The sequence below is a fragment of the Xyrauchen texanus genome, chromosome 7 (genome assembly GCF_025860055.1).
Source record: "Xyrauchen texanus isolate HMW12.3.18 chromosome 7, RBS_HiC_50CHRs, whole genome shotgun sequence".
NCBI lineage: Eukaryota > Metazoa > Chordata > Actinopteri > Cypriniformes > Catostomidae > Xyrauchen > Xyrauchen texanus.
In genome coordinates, this window is record NC_068282.1 from 50,960,677 (window position 1) to 50,973,176 (window position 12,500).

The 12,500-nt window shown below is 39.7% G+C and overlaps 1 protein-coding gene across 1 annotated transcript in view; it reads right to left on the reverse strand.

Annotated features, from left to right (window-relative positions):
- Positions 1-7,999: 7,999 nt before the first annotated feature.
- The window catches only part of grap2b (GRB2 related adaptor protein 2b), a 12,353-nt gene continuing 7,852 nt past the window's right edge, over positions 8,000-12,500 (reverse strand). Inside the window, exons 6-8 of the mRNA XM_052129890.1 lie at positions 12,160-12,213; positions 12,005-12,076; positions 8,000-8,504 (exon numbers count right to left, since the gene is read on the reverse strand). Coding sequence (XP_051985850.1) covers positions 8,328-8,504; positions 12,005-12,076; positions 12,160-12,213 — 303 coding nt within the window. The 3' untranslated portion in view covers positions 8,000-8,327. The remainder of the gene's footprint in view (positions 8,505-12,004; positions 12,077-12,159; positions 12,214-12,500) is intronic.

A 12,500-nucleotide genomic window follows, 5' to 3' on the forward strand; every position in this document is an offset into this window, starting at 1 on the left:
ATCAATTTAATAATCTATATTTTTTAATAATATTATTAATGTTTTAATAATACTGATTATTACTCTGTATAATAAATTAATAAAACAATTTATAATTATAATTAGCCTTTATAAAGATCAACATCAATACTTCAGCAGAATATTCCACCATCACAAACTTCAGAAACTTGTGCATGAGAATGAGAACAAACTATTCTGGGCTTAAAAGATACAAGAACTAAATCAATGTGGAACAGTTTATCTCAAAAGGAGGAAACTGTGGCCCCCCATGTGCTACTTAAAGGGACAGTTCACTCAAAAATGTGAAATCATTTACTCACCCTCATGTCATCCCAGATGTGTTTGACTTTCTTTCTTCTGAACACAAATGAAGATTTTCAGAAGAATATTTCAGCTCTGTATGTCCATACAATACAAGTTAACCCTGCTCCAAAAGCACATAAAGGCAGCATAAAAGTAGCCTAATCCGTGTGAATCCAGTGGTTTAAGAAGTGAGATGACAGGTGTCGGTGATAAACAGATCAATAGTCCATTTATGCTAGAAATGTTTCTCCCTGTTAACAGAATATTATAATTAATACAGAATTTAACAGGTAACAATGTAACGATGATAAAATGGAGCGAATATTATCATATTTCTTGGTTCTCGTCAGCACTCTGGCTGCTGCAATTGAACCAATTGAAGTTTATTTATTGATCTTGCTGGACATCCTCCCAGTAATGCATTACAATAATCTAGTCTTGAGGTCATGAACGCATGAATTAGTTTTTCGGCATCAGCAACAGAGAGCATATGCCTTCATTTAGCAATATTTCTGAGGTGGAAGAATGCTGTTCTACAAACATTTGTAATTTGATTTTCAAAGGACAGATTGGTATCAAATATAACACCTAATTATTCGCTGTTGAAGATGACGTAACAGAATATCCATCTAGAGTCAAATTATATTTTAGTGGCTTATTATTCGAGGTTTATGGTCCAATAATTAGAACCTCTGTTTTGTCAGAATTGAGTAGAAGGAAATTTCTGGCCATCCAATCTTTTATTTAATTGATACACTCTGCTAATTTTGAGAATTGTGAAATCTCATCAGGTTTAGAAGAAATATAAAGTTGTGTATCGTCAGCATAGCAGTGGAAACTTATTCCACGATTCCTGATAATATCTCCCAGGGGAAGCATATACATGGAGAAAAGCCCTAAAACTGATCCCTGTGGCACTCCATAATTTACTTTTGTTTGGTTTGACAATTCCTCATTTACATAGACAAAGTGTTAGCGGTCTGCTAAATATGACCTAAACCATGCTAATGCAACTCCATGAATGCAACATAATTCTCCAGCCTATTCAAGAGAATGTCGTGATCTATCGTGTCGAATGCGGCACTAAGATCTAAAAGCACTAGAAGAGAAATGCAGCCGCGATCAGATGATAAGAGTCATGTGTAACTCTGATAAGTGCAATCTCTGTACTGTGATGAGGCCGAAATCCTGACTGAAATTCTTCATATATATACTATTTCTCTGTAGAAATGAACATATTTGGGAGGACACTACCTTTTCTAGTATTTCTGACATAAATGGGAGATTTGAAATCGGTCTATAATTAGCCAGTTCTCCAGGATCAAGTTGTGGCTTCTTAATTAGCGGTTTGATAACTGCCATTTTAAAGTTTCTTGGGACATGTCCTAAGCATAGCGAGGAGTTAATGATATTAAGAAGAGGTTCTGAGATTACAGGAGATACCTCTTTTAAGAGCTTAGTTGGTATAGGATCTAACAAACATGCAGTGGCTTTTGATGTTTCGATAAGTTTTGTTAGCTCTTCATGACCGATGATAGCGAAGGATTGAAGTTGCACATGAGGGAAATTATTCGACACTGTTTTCTGAGGTGCTATGACAGATGATTGCATAATTCCAATTTTATTTCTGATTATTTCAATTTTATCGGTAAAGACATTCCTGAAGTCATTACTCTTGAGCTGTGACGTTCGGTTGAGGCTTTATTCCTAACCAATTTAGCCACAGTACTGAATAAACATCTAGGATTGTTGTGGTTATTTTCTATGAGTTTACTAAAATATGCTGACATATGCTGTAGCTACAGACACTATCCTTCCATACACCACAAAATACTTCTAATTTAGTATTTTTCCACATGCGCTCCATTTTCCGAGCTGCTCTCTTGAGAGCATGAGTGTGATCATTGTACCATGGTGCTGGGCTTATTTCTTTAATTTTCTTTAATTGAAGTGGGGCGACAACATCAAGGGTGCTAGAGAAGACTGTATTTATATTTTCTGTTATTTGCACTCGAGTTCTTCTGGGCTTTGGGGTTTATTGAGTATATGAGATAGATCTGGAAGAGTATTAGTGAAGTCATCTTTAGTGGTGGAAAGAATAGTTCTACCTGAACGATAGCGTGGTGTAGATTGAGTAACATTAGCTGATTGCAGCATGCAAGAGACGAGGTAATGATCAGAGGTGTCATCGGTCTGCTGCAGAATTTCTACATTATCAACATCTAGCGTATGATTATGGCGATGAGTTGAGAATATCGATAAATGCTAATCCCAATGTATCATTTTCATTATCTATGTGAATGTTGAAGTCACCAACAATTAAGGCTCTATCTACAGTAACTACAAGATCTGATAAAAAAAATGTATAAATTCACCAATGAAATCAGAATACGGCCCGGGTGATCTATACACTGTAGCAAGGGTAAAGGACGACAGAGATTTTTTTATTTATATCTGACGTTGGCACATTTATGGAGGACAAAACCTGCAAAAATAATAAATAAATACATAAATAAATATAATAAGAAAATAAATAAAGGAATAAATGTCTTGATAAAACTAATATAATTAGTTTTTAATGAAAGTTATTCCTGAATTTATTTTTGTAGGCTTCTTTCCTTTATTTATTATATTCTCTTTTTATTTTAATTTTTTTAAACTTTTTTTATTCTTTCATTTTTTTTAATTATTATTATTTATTTATGCATTCATTTATTTTTATATGTATTTATTCCCACCTGTATTTATTTCCATATTTAAATATTCCCACTTGTATTTATTTTTATATTTATTCTTACATTTCTGTCTCTTGTATGATAATGATGGGGGCGGGGCCTGCTCACCATTGGTTTATCATATGATAATGATGTGGGCGTGTCCTGCTCACCATTGGTTTATCATAGACTGAAGCGTGTGCTCGATTACTCTTGACTTGTTTTGATGTGACGTCAGGTCATATATCGGGTAAACTAGAGCTATTTGTAGGGCTAAAAATACAAGAGCTTTAGTTTAGTTGGTTATACTACAATCACAAAATAAATGTGGAGCTGTTTCTTCAACAAAACCACAAAATGAGCAAGTTTCATAAATGATATGATTTAACCTTGTGCTTTTCTTTTTTTCTGTGTATATAACTTCATATTTTGATGTCCGCAAATCCATAATATTGTTTTCTGTTGTTATGATTGATCATTATAAAAGATACAACAATGCTTCACTTCCCTCATCGTTTATATATATATAAATAAGTTCTGCAATAAAATAAATCTATAGCTGATGCTTCACATATATCTAGAGAGTTGCGCAACATGCGAATGAAGTGGATAATCACGCATCAAATAGCGGTTTAATTTAGAGTAGAGGTGCTGATTGATGTTTTAGGAGAGCTGTATGCCGGTATGAATGTCGAAGCACATCCTGGATTGTTAAACTCGCTGCAAAACATTGCTGCATATTCTAAATCTGTGCGAGTCAGGGGGTGCTGAGGTGGGACGTCCATCTGCTCCCGATAAGAACTATTGAGCTCTCAACCAATGACGCACTGGAGCTCCGCAAGGACCGCCTCCCTCATTTACATGTTGCACACAGAAAAGTAAAAATAAATACATGTATAAATAAATATATATGGGACTATATAAATATGGAAATACATATATGTGGGAATAAATAAATATAAAAAAATAAATGAACACATAAATAAAAAAATTAAAAACAATGCAAAATAAATGAATACATACAAATAAAGTTACAAATAAATATAGAAAATAATAAAGGAATAAAGTTATACAATAATAAATTCAGGAATAAATGTAATTAAAAGCAAATTATATTTGTTTTATCAAGACATTTATTTTGTTTATTATTACATTTATTTATTTATTATTTTTGCAGGTTTGGGCCTCCATATACATTAAGCATTATTAGTTAAAAAGACTTACATTTATATCCTGTCCTCTGAGTAACACCAAAATCTTCACTGTAAATTGTAGCAACACCTCCTCCTCGACCCTTCAGACGAGGCTCATGTTTATAATAATAACCTGGGGGAGTAGATTCATTTAAACTAATATATTCATCCGGTTTAAGCAGGTTTCAGTCAAACTGAATTGTCCAATTAAATCACAAATCAAAATGCAAATAAATGTGTCCTAATATATGATATATATCCACTGATGTACATCTGTATTCTTGGTTTATCTATTATTTATTTTTATTTTATTTCTTAATTTTATCCCTTTTTTAATTTTATTTTTATTATATTCTGAGACCGGCAATCGGCGCATCTGATCACGTGACTCGTTGTGCACGACACCGCGGAGACTCACAGCATGTGGAGACTCATGCTACTCTCCACGATCCACACACAACTCACCACACGCCCCATTGAGAGAACCAGTAATCACCACCACGAGGAGGTTACCCCATGTGACTCTACCCTCCCTAGCAACTGGCCCAATTTGGTTACCCCATGTGACTCTACCCTCCCTAGCAACCAGACCAATTTGGTTACCCCATGTGACTCTACCCTCCCTAGCAACCGGCCCAATTTGGTTACCCCATGTGACTCTACCCTCCCTAGCAACCAGGCCAATTTGGTTACCCCATGTGACTCTACCCTCCCTAGCAACCAGGCCAATTTGGTTACCCCATGTGACTCTACCCTCCCTAGCAACCGGGACAATTTGGTTACCCCATGTGACTCTACCCTCCCTAGCAACCAGGACAATTTGGTTACCCCATGTGACTCTACCCTCCCTAGCAACTGGCCCAATTTGGTTACCCCATGTGACTCTACCCTCCCTAGCAACTGGCCCAATTTGGTTACCCCATGTGACTCTACCCTCCCTAGCAACTGGCCCAATTTGGTTACCCCATGTGACTCTACCCTCCCTAGCAACTGGCCCAATTTGGTTACCCCATGTGACTCTACCCTCCCTAGCAACCGGGCCAATTTGGTTGCTAAGGAGACCTGACTGGAGTCACTCAGCACGCCCTGGATTCAAACTCACGACTCCAGGTGTGATAGTCAATGCCAATACTCGCTGAGATACACAGACCCCTTATTCTTGGTTTATTAAAATAAAAAGTTATACTAGATTTTATTTTTCTAACATTTCTCACTTTAATGCACACCATATTTTTTTTACCATTAACAATCCCTGATTATATAGACCTACATTTATAATCAACTCTCTATGGACACGCTGGAGAAATAATCACCATTGGCTAGTACATTTTTCTTTTTACTCGTCAGACTTTTGACAACATGAAAGCGTAATGCAGCTGAAAACTGCAAAAGATATTAAACAAACTGATAAGGGGGCATCTCCACATATATAAAGTATTTACAGTATATGTATAACAAGTGCTAAACTGGTACTGTCTCTTTAAGAAAACCAGCAGCTCCACCAGCAAATGTTTACGGTACATTAGCGCAGCGCACAATAACGAAAGAGCAGTTGTGCTGAGTTTTTCAGTTGTGCGATACGAGCGATTTACTTATAACACAGAGGACTGATAACTAATTAAATTCACATTGTAGGCAGGGCGGAGGGCGGGTCGTGATCCTACACACCCGGTCCCTTATCAGGCTAATCAAGCCTCTGAGAGGGATAAAGGCCGACTGCGGAGGATTGTGCAGGAGAGAGAGATCGTTTACGGACATGTCCGTCATGTGTGTGTGTTTGTCTTCTGTTTGAGTTTGAAATTAAACTATTTATATTGACAAGCCGGTTCTCGCCGCCTCCTTTCCATTGACTGCTTTACACCCCCAGTTTGAGAACCGCTGCCGCACATGTGCATATTGTCCCGTATTTTAGCGGATGGTGAAATGTCCAGTATTAAAGAAGAAAAATGCTCAAACATCCCGTATTCGTCTGACAAGAAGTTGGCAGGAAGTGACTTGATTTTGGTAGGAAAACAACGGAACAAACATCAGTAACCGTGCGTTCACACCAGAGGCGGCGAGAGCGTCAAATCGACCGGAAGTCATTCATTTTCAATGATAGCCAGTGTCTCTTGGCGGCGAGAAGCGGCGCGGCGAGTCTTGGGTGGTGTGGGCGTCAGATGGAACATTATGGTAATGAGCTGTGACGCGGTTCGGCGGCAACCTATTGGAATATAGAAGTGCTGTAGAGAAGTCGAGAGCACAACCGTGTAAACTTTGGTTCCCACCAAACATTCGTTCCGAAGATAAAATGGAGGAGAAACTGATTATAGCCGTGGCGGGTTTCCCAGTAATATTTGATCTGTCCCTGTTTGCTTACAGGGATATAAATAAAATAAAAAACCTATGCGTGGAGAAAGGTGTCTGAAATTGTTGGTGTGCCAGGTGAGTTGATCAAGTGGATATTATGGTTTATATAATATTATAGAATAATATATTAAAATATTTCATGAGGATATACGCTACTTGTGATATGTCGTCAAAAAGACACCGGTCGACATGTCTGGATGTTTTGTGGCCCCTTTCAATATAGTTCACAACACCAGCATTCTCAACGAATGTTGTCGCCTATTTCAGCTACATCAGAGCGTCCACGAATTTTCGATAGCGTTGTTGGCAGGACAGCCAGAGCGAATTTTGCCGCTCTCGCCGCCTCTGGTGTGAATGCACGGTAAGTATTAGCAAAGGATTTGGTGAATTCTGTGATGTTTTGTGCTATTACTTGGTCTGTCTCACTTTAAAACATTCCAATTACAGAAATCAGATTGAGAATATCAAGCTTCCCATCTCTCACTGAAATAACTACTTTAGCTCTTTATGTTCATACAGTTTATTTTCTTGCCATAAAGATGCAGTGTCTGAGCTTGACCACACCATATTTCTGAAAATGTGCCTTTTATAGACGTGTGATTCAGACCTCGACTATCTGACACAGATATGATCTGAAATCAGGTGTGATGTGCATGTCTCAAATGCTGTTGGATCTTTTCTCAGAACTAACGACGAGAGATTTTTGCTCAATGACTTTAAATCAACAGATGTGTTGGAGATTTTTTGTGTTTGTATGAAGTTCAGCTCAATCACAATCTACACACGGACAAACACGAAGTATCTTTATTTTACACACTTTATCTATAGCGTAATCATTTAAAACTAACAAACTTGTATTCGTTGCTATTGTATTGAGTAATTAAAGGTCTGTGATGGTAACTGAAAGGCTGTAGATTCAGACCCTCACTGTCACCATGATCATACACACATTTGACCATGTTTAAGTCCCTTCCACAGATTCTGCCCAATAGAATTAGCTCAGAAAATGTGGGGAAGTCCACAGATTCAGCTGGAGCCTGTTAATAACTAGACAAGGCTATTTAATTGACCATATGTTCAAGGAAACACTTCAGCAGCTGATCAGATGTGTATTTGTGTCATTCGTCTTCATCAAACTTTCACTTTCATCCTCTCTGTTGTTGCTTGAACATCTTGATCTATATCAGACGAGTTTGACGAGTTTCTGTGAACTCTGATGTGCTTTCTGAAGTGACTCAAAAGAACGATGCGAGCAAGTTTTACCCTGCACAAGCACATCTAATGGATGATCTTGATGATGATTTTAGGGCGGGGAAAAATATAGAATATTCACTATAAAACTGTCTTTCATGTCTTCTGAGATTTAATAAATGTAAAGTACATTTCCATTTTTCCCATGACCGTTTGAACGCTGTAAAGAAGACATGAGTCTGTCAACTGTAAAACACACATTTATTAAATATAAGTGACTTTATTTATTAGCATTACTTGGATGAAGATCACTTCTCTGTTAAAAACATTTCATGCAGAAATCTGGATAATTCCAAAGGAAACTTGTTTTGTCTCACAGCTGCATTTTCAAAGCAAAACTCTAAAACTGAAAATATGATACATGTTATTTAGAAGTGTGAGTGTGTTTTGAGGATTGCAGGACTATATAACCATATTAGTACTAGTGAAATGTGTGGACAAGACTTCATTATAAAATCTGACAGAACAAATAAATCTGAACACTTGGAAAGCAGAAACGTCTCCTGAATGTGTGACATTAAACAGGGTTGGTGTAGTTGACGGGGAATAGTCCGGTTCTCCCACGCAGAAGTCCTCTCCACCAGGACTGATCCGACTGATCTAAAACCTCAATTATATCTCCAGCGAGAAAGTTTAACTCGTCTGCATCTTCTGCAGTGAAGTCGTACAGCGCTCGAACCTGCAGTGCAGACGGCTGCACACACAAACACATAGATAAATAGGGGATAATGTGCATTCATCCATTCATGCAAAATAAACCCTGACAGGTTGATCGGGACAGTCTGCATATTACCACACTTATTACATGACTACATGATCAATACAGAAATAAACTGTACAGCAATGGAGGCAATCACAACAGCCAGTTATACAGTTTAGAGCTCATTATATAAACATTTGACCAGAGAATGTTACCATGAAACCATTAAATAAAATCTATAGATGTTTCGAGATTCACCCGTCTTTTTTATTTTTTGTGCATTTAATTTTACATATAATGTGAGTTTGTGTTTGTGCTTGCTTTTGTGTGTGTGTGTGTGTGTGTGTGTGTGTGTGTGTGCATGTGTGTGTGTGCATGTGGATCGTGGTCATTTCATAGCCTCTCCCTCACCAAGACTCCTACCATGCCTCGTTGCGGCAACCCACGGAAACTGGGGTTTTGCGATACCAGGCTGAATTGGTAGGGTATCTCGGAGCTGCAGTGGTCCCCAGATATGTCTCACCAACCACTGACCCACTGCCACGTGGGTAAGCCAGGGATAGCGAGATGGCTAGGGGAGTAAACCCTAATTACAAATCTGCAGTTGGGGAAATGCATAGGTGGTATCCAATAGACCGAATCTTTCGGTGGTCCTTTGCAGCTGTAGCCAGATGAAGGTCATTATGAGTCTCTCATGCCACTGGAATCGGTCTGGTGAAGCGAAGATGGTGGGAGTGTGGACTGCGCACCCACACCCCTACCTAAATCACCTCCTTACGTAAGCTTCTTGCTTTAACCCCCCACCCCCTGAGTCCTGCGGCAATGTGGAATGGTGGTGGATACAGGCCGAGGCTGAGGCTGGGAGTACCTAGCCAAACCATGCAGTAGGCAGTAATGGAGTGATGGACACTGAGATGTGGGATAGAGCAGCGTGCCTCTTCGGCAGCTTCCGTTGAAGATATACCTACATGAACATCACTGCATGGAATGCCCAAACGCTTCTACAACATTGACATTCCCACACTCTGTGGGCTCCCTGACTTAAGTTGGTGCAGACTACACCTTCTTCTGTAAAGGAGTGCCTGAGGGTACACAATGTCTCCATGGAGAGGGCTTTGTCATAAAAACACTCCTGTTACAACACATTCCTGAGTATTCCACTGGCATTAATGAGAGATTGATGACATGGCATATTCCCCTAACCACGGTCCATTTTGCCATCTTCATTAGTGCTAATGTACCAACCCTGGATGCAGAGCAGAATATTAAAGAGATATGTTACAGGTCTCTTGACTCCATCATACAGAAATCCTCAGCTGCAGATAAGCTTATCCTCAGAATTTAATGCTAGAGTGGGGACTGAACATCATGCAAAGTCCTTGGCCATCATGGAGCGGGGAATGTGAATAGCAATGGCCTCAGGCTCATCTCTCTATGCTGTGAACACCAGCTGGTAATTACTCACACCATTTTCCAGATGAAGAAAAAGGTGAAAACAAACTGGCAACATCCCCGTTCAAAACAGTGGCACCTACTGGACTGCATCATCGTCCTCTAAAAAGACTGCCATGATACACACATTACCCATGTCATGCGTGGAGTAGGGTGTGGAACAGACCACCATATGGGTAAATCATAGAGATCCAACCTTGCCATCACAGAAAATGCTCAAAGAAAAGGTTTAGCTGCCTTGGTTTAAAAAATCCCTCCATTAGGGACAACTTAAGATGTCTTTTTGCAAACATGCTTGATCAAGTCCCTGAGAACTCAACCGACTGATCAAACCTGAGCACAATTATCCATAGTGCAGCCTAGAAGGTCCTTGGCCATTCTAAGAAACATCACCAGGACTCGTTTGATAATAACTGTCCCATCATTCAATCACTTTTAAAAATTAGACACAAAGTTTATAAAGCTTTTCTATCCACCCTGAAAGCTGCATTTGACGAGGCAAGAGCTGTCACCCAGCAGGCTCTGCGGGAGATGGAGGACAACTGGTGGATGAACAAAACAAGTGAAGTACAAGGCCTTGTGGATTGCAACAATATGCAGGGATTTTATAATGCTGTCAAAACTTTGTATGGTCCCAAGAAACATGTTGCAAATGCTCCAATTCACTCGGTGGATGGGAACACCCTCTTTAAAGATCAACATCAGATCTAGGATTGATGGGCAAAACATTTTAAGAACCTATTGAACCACTCCAACACGGCTGACTTGGGAAAACTCCCAACTTCTGCAAATTCATCATCTTGATTTCCGGCCATAGTTCTCTGAAGTTCTTCATGCCATTAAAACCTTGATGAACAACAAGAGTGCTGGACCTGATAGGATTCCAGTAGAGATTATAAAGTATGGAGGCTACCTGTCACTGAATGACTGCACCTTCTGATCACAAATATCTGGCAGTCAGAGACTCTTCCTCAAGAGTGGAATGACTCCAACATTGTGATAATTTTAAGCAGTTTGTGGGAGCAGTCAGGGAATCTCCCTTCTCTCTGTTGCGGGAAAGGTGCTGGCAAAAGTCATGCTCAACAGATTAGTGACTCAAATCTCGGAACACTCTTTGCCAGAATCACAGTGTGGTTTTAGGAAAGGCAGGTGCACCACTGACATGATCTTTGTCATAAGGCAATTAAAGAATAAGAGCAGAGAACATCGTCGAGAGCTTTACATGGCCTTTTACCAATCTCTCAAAGGCATTTGACACTGTAAGCTGTGAGATGCTCTGGAGATATCTTTCAAAACTTGGAGTACCACCCAAGATACTCTCCATGGTTGACCGATTTATCTATCTTGGCTCCACACCCTCCTCAGATTGCTCCCTTCCCCATGAAATAAAGGCCTTTATTTCACATCAACAAAGCCTCCACAGCCTTTGGGTGACTGCGTGTGCAGGACTTTGACAACAAAAACCTGAGAATAGCCACCGATGCTGCTGTTTATAATGCAGTGTGTGTTTCCACCCTCCTCTATTGGGCAGAGACATGGACACAATACAGGCAGGGCATCATGCATCATGATCCCTCAGTATGTAAGTAATGCAGGCCAGATGTAAACTCTGTTGGCTCAGGCATGTCATACGCATACCAGAAAACCGGATACTATAGCAAGTTATTTATGTCCAAATCCCTGCAGCAAAACATGCTGCTGGTGGGCAGAAGAAAAAACATCTTGAAACTCTGTGGTATTGATCCTCTTCATGTGCCAGAGGGACTAAAGAATTGCATCAAGTTGTACAACAGCGGAACAATGAAAGATACGCTCAATGTAATAGATGGGCTGCTGGCACAGACTCAGGATCTGGCCTCTCCTGCCCCACCTGTAACAAAGTGTGTGGCTCACGGATCAGCCTCCACAGCCACATGAAGTGGCATCAGAATAAACATCGCTGACACCCTCCCCTGTAACCTACACATTACCTGAAGCAAGCAGCATTATCGGATACGATGGACAGCTAAGAGTGTGTGCTTGTGTGTGTTTGTGTGTTGTACCTTCGGGGGTGGTAAGGGGTCAGGTGGACGAGCTAAGAGAGGTGCTGGTGTCCTGTAATTATTGTGTCTCTCCTGCAGGAATAAAAATGTGATTTGTAATCAAAGCTCATTAGATAAATGGAATCAGATGAACACATGAATAACTGCAGCTTTACCTGAGAGACGACCGGTGGTTTCAGAGGTGTCCGGTGCCACGAATCTGATGTATTCTGAGAGACACAAACACACAACGACAATAAACCGTGTGAGTGATTGTTTTGAGAGAGAAACTTTGTTTCAGAAACTACAAGTATGAGTTATAGAAATAGAGAAGTTTGACTGAACTAGCACAATTACTCTTTCGATTGCAAAATTTGTGATACTCATGGCAAGAGACTAGGACACTGAGTGGTTGCTAGTTGGCTACTAAGCAGTTGCAATGGTGTTCTGGGTTGGTGCTGCAGAATTCCAGGGCAATTGCTAGGTTGTTGGAAAAAGTGTTTCCAAGGCATTTCTT